The sequence below is a fragment of the Rhinatrema bivittatum genome, chromosome 2 (assembly GCF_901001135.1).
Source record: "Rhinatrema bivittatum chromosome 2, aRhiBiv1.1, whole genome shotgun sequence".
Taxonomy (NCBI): Eukaryota; Metazoa; Chordata; class Amphibia; order Gymnophiona; family Rhinatrematidae; genus Rhinatrema; species Rhinatrema bivittatum.
In genome coordinates, this window is record NC_042616.1 from 724,043,179 (window position 1) to 724,059,983 (window position 16,805).

Below are 16,805 nucleotides of genomic sequence, written 5' to 3' on the forward strand. Positions count from 1 at the left end.
ACATCCGGATGAGACGCCAGACTAACTCCCTGCACCTTCCCTCGAAAACACCCAAGCGCTGATACCTACACTCTAAGGCAGGGGTCGGGAACCTTTTTGGCTGAGAGAGCCATGAACGCCACATATTTTAAAATGTAATTCCGTGAGAGCCATACTAACTACAACCCCCTACTCTCCTGACGCCCCCCAAGACCTGCCAAATTAATTTACTACAAGCCCCCACCCTCCTGATCCCCCCAAGACCTGCCAAAAGTCCCTGGCGGTCCAGTGGGGGTCCAGGGCTCGCAGACAAATCTTTAATAAAAAAGTAAAAATCTAACAAACCCCCCACCCTCCTGATGCCCCCCCAAGACCTCCAAAATTAATTTACTACAACCCCCCACCCTCCTGACCCCCCCAGACCTGCCAAAAGTCCCTGGTGGTCCAGCGGGGGTCCGGGAGCGATCTCCTGGATTTGGGCTGTCAGCTGCCAGTAGTCAAAATGGCGCCGATGGCCCTTTGCCCTATGTCACTGGGGTCGACCAATGGTGGCGGTAGCCCCTGTGACATAGTGAGGGCAAAGGGCCGTCGGCGCCATTTTGACTACTGGCAGCTGACAGCCCAAATCCAGGAGATCGCTCCCGACAGCTCCTGGACTCCCGCTGGACCACCAGGGACTTTTGGCAGGTCTTGGGGGGGTCAGGAGGGTGGGGGGTTTTGTTAGATTTTTACTTTTTTATTAAAGATTTGTCTGCAAGCCAGATGCAGCCATCAAAAGAGCCACATCTGGCTCGCGAGCCACAGGTTCCTGACCCCTGCTCTAAGGGAATTAAAGACCAATCCTTTAACTAGCCACGCCTGCAAGAAGGCCAGATCATCCACTATCAAAGCCCTGGATGGTTCCACCGCGTGGTCCAGGCACAAAGACTCAAAAAACCCCTATACTCTAACATACGCCATGGAGGTGGAAGTCTTCTGGGAACATAAGAGTGTGGCAATCACGGCCTCAGAATAACCCTTATTCCTTAATCTCCGCCTTTCAAAAGACATGCCGCTAGAAAAAAGCAATCTGCCTCTTTGAAACAAACGGGCCCTTGGCGCAGGAGATTCGGAGAGGGACGAAACCTCAGCGGACCGTCTATTGCTAGATTCAGGAGATCCACAAACCAGGGGCGCCTCGGCCACTCTGGTGCTACCAGTATCACTAAGCCCGGATGAGTTTCGATGCGGCGTAGAACCTTTCCGACCAACGGCCCACGGCGGAAAAATGTACAACAGAACGTCCTTTGGCCAGGGAAGAACCAGAGCATCTATCCCTTCCGCCCCTGGCTGCCAACGCTAACTGAAGAATCAAGGTGCCTTGGCATTGAGAAACGTTGCCATCAAGCCCAGGACAGGGGTGGTCCAGCCGTTGCACAGCATTCAAAAAGCCTTGGAGGAGTTCCCACTCCCCCAAGTCCAACTGATTTCGGCTTAGAAAATCGGCCTGCACATTGTCCACCCCAGCAATGTGAGATGCTGCGATCCAATATAGGTGTTGCTCCGCCCAATGGATTAAGAGCTGAGCTTCTGTCGCCAAAGGACGACTCTTGGTTCTCCTTTGACGATTGATGTAAGCCACCATTGTTGCATTGTCGGAGAGGATTCTGACGGATCGCCCTTCCACCAAGGGAAAGAGTTCCTGCAGAGCTAAACTGCTCTGGTCTCTAAACGATTGATCGACCAAGAGGACTCCATCCTCGTCCACTGTCCTTGTACCACTCTCCCTTGGCAGTCAGCCCCTCAACCTGAGAGGCTGGCATCGGTGGTTACCACTATCCAGGACGGGATTTCCAAGTCCACCCCTCACCGCAAATTTTCCGGGCATAGCCACCAAGACAGACTTGCCCGCGTCGAGCAGTCAAGGGTAGGCGAAGATGGAACTGACCAGAGAGCGGATTCCATCTGAAGAGCAAAGCTGATTGAAGAGGACACATATGCGCACAAGCCCAAGGCACCAGATCGATCGTGGAGGCCATCGAACCCAGGACCTGCAAATAATCCCAGGCACTGGGATGAGGCATGGACCGCAGCAACTCCACCTGCATAAGAAGCTTGGACAGTCTCTCCTCAGTAAGAAAATCCTTTCCCATGGTCATGTCAAAACACGCCCCCAAAAACTCCAAGGACTGGGAGGGAACTAGATGACTCGTCGGGATTGACCACCCAACCTAACAAGCTTAGCAGCTGAAGAAGTTTCTGAACCGCTGCTCGGCAAAGATCCTCTGATTTCGCCTGAATCAGCCAATCGTCCAGGTATGGATGTACCAGTATCCCCTCCTTTCGCAGGGCCACCGCTACCACCACCATGACCTTGGTGAACACCCTGGGCGCAGATGCCAGCCCAAAAGGTAGAGCGAGAATTGTGAAACGTAAATACCTCTGATGGTCCAGACGAATTGGTATGTGCAAGTATGCTTCCGTCAGGTCTAGAGATGCCAGAAACTCTCCCCTGTGAATGGACGCAATCACTGACCGAAGGGTCTCCATGCGGAACCGAGGAACCTTTAATGTCCAATTGACTCTTTTTAAGTCGAGGATGGGACGAAAGGCACCGTCCATTTTGGGCACCATGAAGTAGATGGAGTAATGTCCTCGTCTGAGCTCTCCTTCGGGTACCGGAACTATGGCCCCCAGGTCCAGCAAGCGCTGTAGGGTCTGTTGAACAGCCTGACCTTTTTGGTGGTATGCACATGGAGAAACCAGGAAACTCTCCTGAAGCGGCCGTGCAAAATCTAAAGCATATTCTCGTTCCATTATACTGAGGATCCATTGATCCGAGGTTAAACTGGTCCACTCCTTTAGAAACAGGGACAACCTTCCCCCTATCTTTGGAACCGAGGAGTGGACAGACGTCACTTCATTGTGCGGACTTGAGGCCTTCGTGAGACTGAGGGGCTCCACTCTCCTGGTTGGGCCGTCGGCCCCGAAAGGACTGGTTCCAGGACTGTTGTCGCCCAGGACTCTGTCGGGATGAAGAATCTGAGGATCGTGAGGAATGAAAACGTTAATTCCCCAGAATCTAGTCCTCTGAGGAAAGGATCCCCTCAACCGTGGCCTATCCTCTGGCAACTTATGGACCTTGTTCTCTCCCAGAGACATGATCAGGTCTTCCAATTGCTGCCCAAAAAGCAACCTTCCTTTATAAAAGGCATCGAACCAAGCTGAGTCTTGGAAGAAACATCCGAGGACCAGTTCCGAAGCCACAGGAGCCTGCGGGCTGAGACGGCCGAGACCATAGATCGTCCCGAAGTCCTCAAGACTGTAAGCTACTGCAGCCTCCATCCAACATGCTTGTGCCACTTCCACTGTGGAGAGCAATGCCACAGACTGTAAGGTCTTCACCCAGCAGAGGCTAGTCCGGAGCGCAAAGCTGCTGCACATGGCTGTCCTGACTCCCAGCGCCGAGACTTTGAATATCTTCTTCAGCTGTAACTCCAGTTTGTGATCCTGCAAATCCTTCAAAGCTGTGGCTCCGGTCACCGGAATGGTGGTCTTCGTCATCACCGCCGAAACCGTGGCATCCACCTTGGGAACTTTGAGAAGGTCAAGAGCGTCCTCTGGAAGCGGGTACAATTTTTCCATAGCCCGACCGACCTTGAAACCCAGGTCCGGGGTGTCCCACTCCCGAAACAAGAGGTCCGTGACAGACATATGGAACGGGAAGGACCTAGACGACCCCCCTGAGCCCCATCATAACCGGATCAACGGCCCCAAGCCAAGATCCTCTGGAGGCATATCAATTTCCAACTCCTCCAGAATCTCTGGGATAAGCAGACCTAATTCCTCCTTCTGGAACAGATGTACCACTTTAGGGTCATCACCTTCAACCACCGGTGTGCCCCCTTGCTTGGGTGGTTTGAGTTGGGGCTCCCTTGTCCGCTCCCTCCGACCCCAGTGCCGCTCACGAAGCCTTACCGCTGTGACGTTTTGCTGATTTGCGGGCTTTAAGGACCCTGCGGAGCAACCATACCAAATCGGCAGAAGACGAGGAAGACGACCCATTCGAGTCCTCCTCAGCGTCATCCTCCAAGGAATGTTCCTGGTCAGCCCAAAAATTGCCCCCCCCCCCCCCCCGGAGGTCCCAGGCCATGGTGACAGGAGCGGTGATAAACTTCCTTCTCCCAGCGCCTCCCTCTCCTGCTGCCTGAAGGTCCTTAAAATGGCCTCCGTTCCAGCACTTAGGAGAAACCGATCGGGGGCCTGGTGGTGTTGCTTGAGCCTCCCAGGCTCTCTGCCAGACGCACTGCGCTTCTGGGGCCCGCTGCCACCTGATTTTTACTCTGAGCCCTGCTGGATGTTCCCTCCCCTCCCGAGAGACAAGCCGTGCAAATGACGGCCCTGAAATGCCACGCGTGGAGCAGGCCATGCCACTTGGCATGCCTGCCATCTAAATTTAACCCAGACCCTGGAGGTAAGCGCCGAAACAAAGAAAAACGCCCGGGAGACAGCGGAATGCGGCCGAACAGCGATGCAGCAGCGAAGGGGAGGGAGAACGCTGGGCTGGTCGCACTGAAGTAAAAACGCAACTTTTTTTTTTTTTTTTTAAAAAGGGCTCTTGCGGCTTGAAACTTTTGCCCCCTGGGGGTGAGTGAACCAGGCCCCCCGGTATCACCCCCAGCTGTAGCAGGTACAGGGCTCTCAACCCTCTGCTTTCCTGCCTCAGCTACCAGGGAGGATGGTCCCACCAGGACCTACAAACACCCTGGGAGGCTGAGAAGTATCCTCTTCCAAAAATATACTTCGGCAAATTAAATTATGCCTTTTTTTTTTCCCACAGTTAACCCAAATCTAACACACACCTAACCAGACTCAGGGTTTTGCACCTCTACCATCTGCTGGAGACAGAGAAATACTGACAGACTCTAGGTGGCACATCAGGGGTATAGGACGGAGTCCATTAAAACTTCTCTGTCTCCATCTTCTGAAGGGGAGGCAAAACCCAGAAGTCTGGACTAATCCGGGTACGTACAGGGAACCAGGATGTTGGAAAGACAAGGACTCATGCCTGGGAACAGTCTCTTACTAACAATTATGCAAATTCACTTTCGGTTTCACATTTCTTCACAAATGAGAAAGGCTTCTGTGCAAAAATGTTGTACTATACAGACAGTCCTCACCTGTTCAATTTTGACTGCGTTAGCAACGATTTCTGTAACCCTCTCTTCTGAAGGTTTATTCACCAAATACTGAAACATTAAGCAAGCAAAATCACAATGCAGACCCTGGAATTACAAGAAAAATGTGGGAACACAAGTTAGGTAGGGAGAACAATGTACAGGACAATTTATCATACGGTTAAAGAAGTTTCATGAGACACTTTTATGGTAAAGATGGCGCTGAGATCAACAGAACTCGAGTGAGACTGCATCTCCATAAGAGAGTCTGCACAGCACTCCATTAACCTAATGGTGATAGTGGAGAGACAGAGTGATTAAAAACTGCTAAAATCCTGCTTTATTGTGACTGGCATTTGAGTTGGATAGCAGCAATTTATGACTCATATGCCTTCATCACTTTGTGTGTGAAACCTGCAGATTCATGCCAATATCATAATCTAAAGTATGTCGTAATTCCATTAAAGTTTCTGAGTGACATGAGATCGTATCAGGGAGGCAGACAGTCAAATCGGTGGACTGCCTGACACACGTCAGACATTTTTTGGTGTATGGTTGTCTTTTTTTTTTGTGCTAAGTAGTTTCCTGTTCCTCTGGGCTTACAGACTCTTAATAAATTAAACAATTTCTATTTAAGATGATGTATCCAGTCCTGGTCTGGAATGAGCACCAGAGAAACAAAGTCCATCTAGTAATTGCTTCCTCCTGAGTGGACTTAAGGAGGGCCAAAATATCAGAGTCCATGTCCCCTTATAGCTACATTTACCCTAGACACAGGGGGCACAGGAGCCAGTGATACTTTCAGGACTTCTATCACATAGGTGATACAATTTATCTCATGCACATTTGTATACCCTGAAAAGTTTTCTAGGGTCTCAAGTCCTTACTATCGAGCAACATGATATCCTTAATTAGGGTAGTATTGGCAGAACGGAAACATCCAGCTGACCATCATGTCAGCAATCTTAGCCCCCTGGTCCTCAAGGATCTTAACTTGATATTGGAACTTAATAGCCTTATCACATGTAAAACTACACAACTGAACCCACATTCAGCAGAACTCTCTCCAGTTTAGATACCAGTGTCTAAATTTCTTCTCACAAAACAGTTTTAAGAGTCATTAGTGGCTTCCTTCCCAGCCCCTGGCCAAAGACTGGAATGCAAACCGCATCTGGGGGTCTTGGTTCATATCACTCCTGAGGCAGCTTACCCACTTGCCCCTGCTCAATTTTGGATTGCACTCCACCTAAGCTTTCCACTGAGCCATGGCTCTTGTGCAACTGAATCATTTCAGCATCTCTGATTGCCCTCCCGTCAACCACTCAGTGTCACTCCCTCTGACTATACTACCATCCTAGCTACATGAACATAAGAAATTGCCATACTGAGTTCACACCGAGGGTCCATCAAGCCCAGCATCCTGTTTCCAACAGTGGCCAATCCAGGTTACAAGTACCTGGCAAGCACCAAAACCACGTTAAGGTCCCAAGAAGGGGCCGGAGGGCGCAATGGAGGTTTTAGGTGCAGCAAGGGATTGTACCGATATAGAGACATCCGACACCTTTATGGAAGGCGGCCACCACACTGACATGAACCCTGATAGAAGTTTTGAGGCCTGACTCAGATAGGTGCCAGAGATAGTCAAGAAACTTCACTGTGGAACAAGTGAAGGGGTTGATGGACATGGAAGTACAACATACCGTAAACCTGTTCCATTTATAGCATTAAGACTTTCTTGTGGAAGGCTTTCGCGAAGCTACCAGGACACGAGAAACCGGCTCTGAAAGGTTAAGAGGTTGAAATATTAACCTTTCAATGTCCAGGCAGTCAGAGATAGGGCCTGGAGGTTGGGGCGACGTAGGCATCCGTCGTTCTGAGTGATCAGAAGCAGGTCCTTCCCCAGAGGAATGTGCCAGCGAATTGATAGGACCTGAAGTATTGGAAGCCACACCTGGCGTGGCCAGTGAGGGGCTATCAGAATCATCAATCCCCTGTCCTTTCGTAACTTCACGAGAGTCTTCGAGATGAGTGGAAGTGGAGAGTATGCATAAATGAGACCGCTGGTCCACGAGAGGGAGAAAGCGTCTCTTGGCTGCAAGTGTTGGCTGCTTGTGAGAGAGAAGTTTCCTACTCTGCGGTTGTGGATTGACGCAAAGAGGTCTATGTGAGGGTAATCCCAGCATTGGAATATTGTGTCTGCTACCGTGGGGTTGAGGGACCACTCGTGCGGTTGAAAAGTGCGACTCAGCTTGTCTGCCAACACATTGTCCACTCCCGGCAAGTAGGTGGCCCTGAGGCACATCGAGTGGGAAAGAGCCTCCGCCCATATCTGTGCAGCTTTCTGACACAGGTGGTAGGAGCCCGCTCCTCCTTGTTTGTTGATGTACCACATGGCCACCTGGTTGTCTGTTTGAATCAGGATGACCTTGTTGTTGAGGTAATTCTGAAAGACCCTGAGAGCATATCTGATTGCACGAAGCGCTGGGATATTTATCTGGTGTTTGGCTTCCGCTGGAGACCAGATGCGCTAAGTTTTCAGGTTTGCAACATGTGCACCCCAGCAGAGGTTAGAGGCATCTGTTGTCAAGGTTATTTGAGGTTCTGCAACCTGAAATGGAAGGCCTTGAAGAAGATTGGATTGGTTTATCCACCAAGCCAGCGATAAGCGGAGCTGGTTGTTGATGTGGACAATAGTGGACATTGGCTGAGAAGACTGAATCCACTGCGATTTTAGAGTCCACTGCATTACTCTCATGGCAAGGCGGGCCATCGAAGTGACATGCATAGAGGAGATCAGAAAGTGACGTGCAGTTGAGTGTTGTCGAGACTGTAGTTGATGGGCCAGAGAAGTGAGAGTGAGAGCCCACACCCGGGGTAGGAATGCTTTCGCTTTTAAAGTGTCCAAGTCAGCCCCTATGAACAATAGGGTTTGAGATGGAACTAGCCAAGATTTCGAATAGTTTATGAGGAACCCTAGGGAGATCAGGGTATGCAAAGTGAGACATAGGGACGCCAGCGCAGTTTGATGAGTGGGAGCCCTGATCAACCAATCGTCGAGATAGGGGTAGACATGGACACTGAGTCCTGAAATAGGCTGCTATCACGACGAGACACTTTGTGAAGACTCGTGGGGCAGATGCTAGGCCGAATGGCAACACTTGATACTGGAAGTGCTTTGGGCCTACTAGGAACCGCAGGAATCTGCAATGTGACTGAGTGATTGAGATGTGTGTGTAAGCGTCCTGGAGGTCTAGAGAGCAGAGCCAGTCTTCCCTTTGCAGAAGAGGGAAGTAGAGAACCCAAGGTCACCATCTTGAACTTCGCACCTTAAACAAATACCTACAAAGAGAGAAGGTCCAGTATTGGGCAAACGCCACCTGACATTTTTGGGAATAGAATCCCTGGCCCTGCTGAGAGAAGGGTACTGGTTCTATTGCCCGGGACTCGAGGAGGATGGAAACTTCCTGATCGAGAAGGTAAGAGTTGTCGAATGTTCCCCACGTCAGCCGAGGTGGGGAATCCGGTGGAATGGTAAGGAAGTTGAGGTGGTAACCTTGAGTCACTACAGCTAGTACCCACTGATCTGTCGTGATCGTGTGCCACATGCTGGTGAAGTGGCACAATCGACCTACGGGTACAGAAGGAAGAGGATGTTGGGCACTGCTCTCCAGGAAGGAGTCAAAATCAGGACGCTGGGCCCGGCTGAGGGGATGGCTGTGTCTTTTGGGTCCAAGGTTGTCTGGATTGGCCTTTTTGGTAAGGCCTGGAGGGACAACCTCTGGAAGCCGGAGGGTTATATCTCCTTGGTTTGTATGCAGGCCTTTTGTAATCTCTTTTGAAAGATCTCTTGGAAGAGGAAGAGTAATCAGAAGATACTAAGGAGAGTTGGCGAAGAGAGTCATGGTGGTCCTTGAGCAGCGCTACTGTTTAATCTTTTTGTGAAAATATTCATCACCAGCACAGGGTAAATCAGATAACCTTTCCTATACTTATGGCCTGAGGTCAGAAGATTTGAGCCAGGCCCATCTTCTTGCACTTATTCCTGCTGCAGAGACTCTAGATGCAGTGTTGAAGATGTCATATGCAGCACGGACCTCATGCTAGCCAGCATCTAGACCTTTTTGAGCAAGGGTATGAAGCTGGTCTTGAAACTGTTCCGGTAGAGATTCAGAAAAATCTTGGATCTTTTTGAACAGGTCCCTATTATACTGAGTCATGTATAATTGGTAGGAAGCAATGCGAGAAATTAGCATTGAACCATGAAATACATGTCTGCCCAAAGCATCCAGGAACTTTTGTTCTTTTCCTGGAGGTATAGAAGAATGAGGCTTGGACAGTCTTGCTCTTTTCTGGGCTGACTCCACAACCACTGAGTGATCTAGCTGTGATCGTTGAAAACCAGGAGCTGACTGTTCTAAGTAAGTAGCATCTGTCTTGCGACTGACAGGTGGTACAGAACCCGGATGCTCCCAATTTCTTTTCAATAGATCAATAAGGATCTCATGTACTGGGATAGACGATTTCCTTAGGAGCATCAATGAATTGGAGTACTTCCAGCATCTTGTGCCTGGAGTCTTCTTCTGTCTGAAGCTGAAAAGGAATTGTTTCAGACATCTTTATAAAATTAATGAAGGACAAATCCTCTGGAGGAGAACACCTTCTTTCATCAGGAGGAGAGGGCTGTGAAGGTAGATCATCAGTGTCCTGGGACATGTCATCGGTCCAGGGATCATAAGGCTCATCACCAGCTCCCATGGGATCATCAGATGGGAGAATTTGTGCTAATCCTGAAGGTCCAGGCCTAGTCATCGATGGAATCAGAGGTGGCACCGAAGGCATCGACGGGGGGCACCGATGGAATAGACGACATCGATGGATGCGTTGGTGGCAGCACTCGAGGGTGGAATGGAGATCGGTGTTTTTTCTTCATCTGATAAGGGTATCGGTGTGGAAGGAATTGGAGCCACCGGCTCCCTCGGATCCACCGGTGGAAGGGCACCAATTAATGCATCCATTCTAGCCAGTAGCGGTGCAAGAGCCATGGGTATCGGGTCAGTGATCGGCTTGGGAACCGGCACCGGTATAGATGGAGGTTTGAACCCCTGGAGTGCTTTCCCGATGGCCTCTTGGATCATCCGATCCAATTCCTCACGGAAACCTGGAGCGAGCAGCCCTGGATCCGGAGTAGGAGGCAGCACTGGCATAGCCGGAGGGTCCACCGGTGAAAGTGGAGTCGCGGCTCCCGGCACCTGTCCAGGTGGGGAATGCCTTGGTGACCTAGACATAGAAGAGGATGGGGCCTTTTCTGGATGGGATTTCTTTGTCAGTGGCTCAGACGACGTCAATGCCAAGGGTTTGCCTATATCGGTGGCCTGAGCTTTTCGATGGCGGTGTCAACGTTTTTCACGGTGTTCTCCCTGGTCCTTTTCCCGTGGAGAGACAGAAGGAGTCGACAACCGCGAAGTCGTCTAAGCCAGTTGGGCTTAGACGATTTCCCGGTGCTGGCGCGAAGTAGATGGTACTGGTTTGGACGACGTCGAAGCTATCGATGGAGTCGGGGTTTTAGACCGAAAGAGAAGTTCCATCTTCTCCAGCCGAGCCTTGCGACCTTTTGGTGTCATTTGGGCACATTTGGTGCAAGTTAGGACATCATGGTCGGACCTCAAACACATCAAGCAGACCTTATGAGGGTCAGTGATGGACATTGTTCGAGTGCAGCTGGGGCACTGATGGAAACCCAACGCCATGGCCTTGACAAAATTTAGCCGCGATGTGGTTGATGGCCAGTAGGCTGCGAGGGAAAAACTCAACTGGAATCGACCGGAAGCAAGTAAAAAAAACTTACCGTTCCACCACAGAGTAAAATTATTGATAGAGGGACCCCAGCTGGTAAACATTTTTAAATTTTTTTGAAGAAGTTCCATGAGGAGAATTCCTGTCAGGAATATCTGAAGAGCTCTTTAACCTGCGTGGCTACTGCTGCGCGGAAAAAAGAAGACTGAAGGGGGACCCCGGCTGGATGCAGGGTTGGTGCTATGCTGGGCATGCCCAGTAGGTGCCAAAGTTCTAGAAACTTTCACAAAAGTTTTCCGTGATTGAGCTCCATCCTGATGATGTCACCCATATGTGAGGACTACCATCTTGCTTGTCCTGTGAGAAATAACCGATTCACATTTACCTGTTCTAGACCTCTGATGATTTTATAGTCCCCTGTCAAATCCCCCCTCAGCCATCTCTTCTCCAAACTGAATAGCTTTAACCCTTTTAGCCTTTCCTTATAAGAGAGCTGTTCCATCTCTATCACTTTGGTTGCCCTTCTCTGTACCTTCTCCAATGCAACAATATCTTTTTTAAGATGCAGTGATCAGAATTGTACACAGTACTCAAGATGCGATATTGCCATGCAGCGATACAGAGGCATTATGACATTCTCCGTTTTATTCTCCAATCTCTTCCTAATAATTCCTAACATTCTGTTGCTTTTTGACCACCGCAGCACACTAAGCCGACGATTTCAATGTATTATCCACTATGACGCCTAGATCGTTTTCCTGGGTGGTAACTCCTAATATGGAACCTAACATCGTGTAACTACAGCAAGGGTTATTTTTCCTTATATGTATCACCTTGCACTTATCCACATTAAATTTCATCTGCCATTTGGACACCCAATCTTTCAGTCTTGCAAAGCCCTCCTGCAATTTATCACAATCCACATGTGATTTAACTACTCTGAATAAATTTTGTCTCATCTGCAAATTTGATCACATCACTCATATTCCTTTCCAGATCATTGATAAATATATTAGAAAGCACTGGTCCAAGTACAGATCCCTGAGGCACTCCACTGTTTACCTTTTTCCACTGTGAAAACTGACCATTTAATCATACTGTTTCCTGTCTTTTAACCAGCTTGCAATCCACAAAAGGACTTCCTATCCCATGACATTTTTGTTTTCTTAGAAGCTTCTCATAAAAGACTTTGTCAAACACCTTCTGAAAATCCAAATACACTACATCTACTGGTTCACCTTATCCTCCTTTATTAACCCATTTTAAAAATGTAGCAGATTTGTGAGACAAGAATTCCCTTGGGTAAATCCAAACTGGCTGTGTTCCATTAAACCATGTCTTTCTATATGTTCTGCAATTTTGTTCTTTAGTTTCCAATATTTTACCAGGCACTGAAGTCAGGCTCACTGGTCTACAGTTTCCCACATCAACCCTGGAGCCCTTTTTAAATATCAGGGTTACATAGGGTCCATCAAGCCCAGTATCCTGTTTCCAATAGTAGCCAAGCGAGGCCACAAGTGCCTGGAAGGATCCCAAAGGGTAGATAGATTCCAAGTCGCTTATCCCAAGAATAAGCAGTGGATTTCTGCAACTCTACCTTAATAATGGTTAATGGACTTTTCCTGCAGGAACTTGTCCAAACCTTTTTTAAATGCAACCACCACATCCTCTGGCAAATAATTCCAGAGCTTAATTATGAATTGAGTAAAAAATTATTTTCTCTTATTAGTTTTAATAGTAACTTCATTGTGTGTCCCCTGATCTTTGTACTTTTCAAAAGAGTAAACAACTGATTTACATTTTCTCGTTCCATTCCAATCATTTTATAGACCTCTATCATGTCTCCCTTTAGCTGTCTCTTCTCCAAGCTGAAGAGTCCTAACCTCTCTAGCCTTTCTTCATAGGGAAATTGTTTGATTCTCTATTATTGTGGCTGCCCTTCTCAGTATCTTTTCTAATTCTGCTAAATCTTTTTTGAGATGAGGTGATCAGAACTGCACAGAATACTCAAAATAAGGTCACACCATAGAGCGATACAGAAGCATTATGATATTCTCTGTTTTATTCTCCATTCCTTTCCTAATAATTCCTAGCATTCTATTTGCTTTCTTGGCTGCTGCTGCTGCATACTGAGCAGAAGATTTCAATGTATTTTCAATGACGACACCTAGATCCTTTTCCTGAGTGGTGACTCCTAATGTGGAACCGTGCATTGTGGAGTTGTAATTTGGATTACTATACCCCCTAAGTGCATCGCTTTGAAATTGTTCACATTAAATGTCATTTATCATTGGCATGCCGTCTCCCAGTTTTGCAATGTCCTCTTGCAATTTTTCACAATCCTCTTCTGATATAATGACTTCGAATAATTTTGTGTCATTGGCAAATTTGATCACCTCACTTGTCATTTCCATTTCCAGGTTGTTTATATATTAAAAAGTAGTGGTCCCAGAACAGATCCCTGGGGCACTTCAGTATTCACCTTTGTCCATTGGGAAAATGTTCCATTTAGCCCTACTCTCTGTTTTCTATCTTTGAACCAGTTGGTAATCCACAATAGGACACTGCCCCCTCCAATGACTTTTTAATTTCTTAAGAAGTCTCTCCTGAAGGACTTTGTCAAATGCTTTGTGGAAATCCAGATATACTATATCAACTAGTTTACCTTTATCCACATGTTTATTTAAGCCCTTAAAAAAAATGTATCAAATTTGTGAGGCCACAAATTTACACTAATAAATCTGAAATTGCATTTTTGAGTTTTCAGAATCCAAGGGTGTATACCATTTGGTCCAGGTAATTTGCTACTCTCTGTCAATCTGGCCTACTCCATCTTCCAGGTTCATCATGATTTGATTCAGTTGAATCATCACCCATTGAAAACCATCTCCAAACTGGTATCTTCCCAACATCCTCATTAGTAAACATGGAAGCAAAGAATTCATTTAATCTTTCTGCAATGGCCTTATCTTCCCTAAGAGCCCCTTTAACCCCTCGATCCAACCAACTCCTTGCAGATTTCCTGCTTTGGATATATTTAGAAAAGTTTTTATTATGAGCTTTTGCCTCTAAGCCAACATCATTGCAAATTCTCTCTTAGCCTGCCTTATCAATGTTTTACATTTAACTTGGCAATGCTTATGCTTTTTCCTAATTTCTTCAGATGGATCTTTCTAATTTCTGAAGGAAATATTTTTGGCTAAAATAGCCCCAAGTGGTACAGAGCCAGCATTAGATAGGAGGCCACAGTGGGGTATGTCAGTTTAGGCTCAAAGATGCTGCTGGGATTTGGAGAGTTGAAGCATCTCCTATTCTGCTCAGTTTGACCAGTTTATCCAGTGCCACCCGCCCTCACAAAATTGTCCATAGGCCAGAAACAGGGGCTGGAAGCAGAGTAGGTTAAGCTCTCTGCATTCCTCTGTACTTCACTATTCTGTCAGGAAAACTAATGACGAAATAAAACAAAAAAATCTTGGCCAATGAAAGTACTCTTAGCAATGTTTCACCAGGAAAATGTCTTGGCCCACATCTGCTGTAGCCGTTTTGCTGTGGGGCAACACAAAAGGGGAATTTTTTGCCATAGTAATTTTCTGTTAAAACAAAACCTTATCTATTGCAAAACATACTATATGCAACAGTTACAGCTACACATTCAGCATATAATCCTTTGCCTTACTTCTTGTTCCCCTCAGATCCTCTTACCAAATGTGCATGCAGTAACAATGAGAGGTGCTCAGCATATGTTTATTAATACATTAGAAGCTTGAGGCTGAAGGGAAAATGTCACATCAGAAATTTAACAAGCACTGCTAAGAAAAGCAAAAATGAAACATTTTTCTTTTGCCCATCCAGTATTCATATTTCACTCTCTAAAAGAATAACCATTTGAAACATCACTTATATGCACGCAGGGCCAGATTAACCCATAGGCTAATAAAGCTTTACTTCAATGTGGAATAGAGGACATAAAGTAACAGCTGAGGGCCAGTGGAAATATTTTGTCTCATTAAGTAGTACTTTGTACAACTGACATACATTTCTTGAGGTACTATAGAAAAATGTACACATTCATTTAAAACTAAAAATACAGACTAAAATATTACAAAAAATGTCAGTACCTTCATTTTTTGAAAAGTATATGCATATGAAGTATTTGAAGAGATATTGATAATCCATTCATAAGGTCAGCATTCTTGCTGTCACCAAAATGCTCTGGCGCCACAAAGGGCTACGAATCACATTACACAGAAACATAGAAATAACAGCAGAAGACGACCAAACGGCCCATCCAGTCTGCCCAGCAAGCTTTCACACTTTTTTTTCTCATACTTATCTGATACTCTTGGTTCTTATTAGTAACTTTTTGGTTCTAGTTATCTTCCACCCCCACCATTGCTGTAGAGAGTAGTGCTGGAGCTGCATCTAAGTGAAATATCTAGCTTAATTGGTTAGGGGTAGTAACTGCTGCAATAAGCAAGCTACTCCCACACTTACTTGTTTACCCAGCCTGTGCCATTCAGTCCTTGTTGGTTGTTGTCTGAATATAATTCCTCTTTTCTTTATTTCCCCCTGCCGTTGAAGCAGTGAGTTGCACTGGATATATATTCCAAGTGAAGTATCAGGCTTAACTGATTCAGGGTAGTAGCCGCCGTAACAAGCAAGTAACACCCATAATTATTTGTTTACCCAGACTATGTAATTCAGTTCTTGTTGGTTGTTGTCTGAATATAAATCCTCTTTTCCTCTTTCCCCTCTGTCGTTGAAGCAGAGAGCTATGCTGGATATGCATTGAAAGTGAAGTATCAGACTTATTTGGTTTGGGGTAGTAACTGCCGCAACAAGCAAGCTACTCCCCGGTTTGTTAATGCAAATCCTTTTTACCACATTATTTTTACCCTTTCTCCTTTCCAGGCCCACTGAGGTAGGCTTGGCTGTAAACTGTTTCAGATTCAAAGGATTAATCATTTTTCACATTTTTTTTAATTCCATTCTTTGTACACTGTAGGCCTTCAGTTTGGTTTCTGTTGTCCCTTGAAGAAAGGATGGCAGCAGAAATTGAAGGAGTCCAACGAAAAACAGCAAAGACAAGATATAGGAGCTGAAAGGTACTCCTCCTTTCCCAATGCTTTTCTCCTGCTACTAAGTCTGGTGGTGAAGACATCCTATACCAACCCAAGCCAATCTGCTGCATATGCTGGATAGGAGCAGCCCCTTCGTGGAGCCTGGTGGACTTGAATATCTGATTCTGTGGTTTTGTACTAGGAGCCTGAGTTGGGAACCAACGCAATATATTTGTGTAGAGGCTAACACGTATGAGCTATGATATTTTAATTATTTATTAATATTTATGAACACTGCATTTTATATATGTGCTTATACTGTTAATTGATTGGTTGTAAGTGACTATCAGCAGTTTTTAACTGGACAAGTAGGGTACAAGTCTTACCCTACTCCTCTGAAGACTTGTCCATTGATAATCACACCAGTAAAATATCCTTCTCCAATAAGTCAGGCAAATAGGACATGAATTCTCAAGATCTCACTGGACTGAGAAGAGGGCCACAGCAATGCCAGAATTTAGATATTGACTTCTGAATGAAAAAGCAAGAGTACACCAATTGGAATCATTATCTTTGAATATGTGAAGCTTAATAAGATTGAAAAGCGAGAATGCCTCATCTATTCACTTTCTAAGAAAAGTGTTTTGTTTTTAATCCCTGCCTGATAGCTAAAAGTGGGGAATGTTCTGTGAAGGCCTCAATGACTGGAAAAACCCTGCAAACATTATCAATTATGCAATGAATGTGCAGCATATGCTGTCAGTTAGCAGCTACCATGCCCAAAAGGAAGTTAGTGGCCAAATGGCAAAAACAGTTT

At 46.5% G+C, this 16,805-nt stretch overlaps 1 protein-coding gene across 1 annotated transcript in view; it reads right to left on the minus strand.

Annotated features, from left to right (window-relative positions):
- RRM2B (ribonucleotide reductase regulatory TP53 inducible subunit M2B) overlaps nt 1-16,805 on the minus strand; it is an 87,890-nt gene that overhangs the window by 10,303 nt on the left and 60,782 nt on the right. The window contains exon 7 of the mRNA XM_029591835.1: nt 5,139-5,243. Coding sequence (XP_029447695.1) covers nt 5,139-5,243 — 105 coding nt within the window. The remainder of the gene's footprint in view (nt 1-5,138; nt 5,244-16,805) is intronic.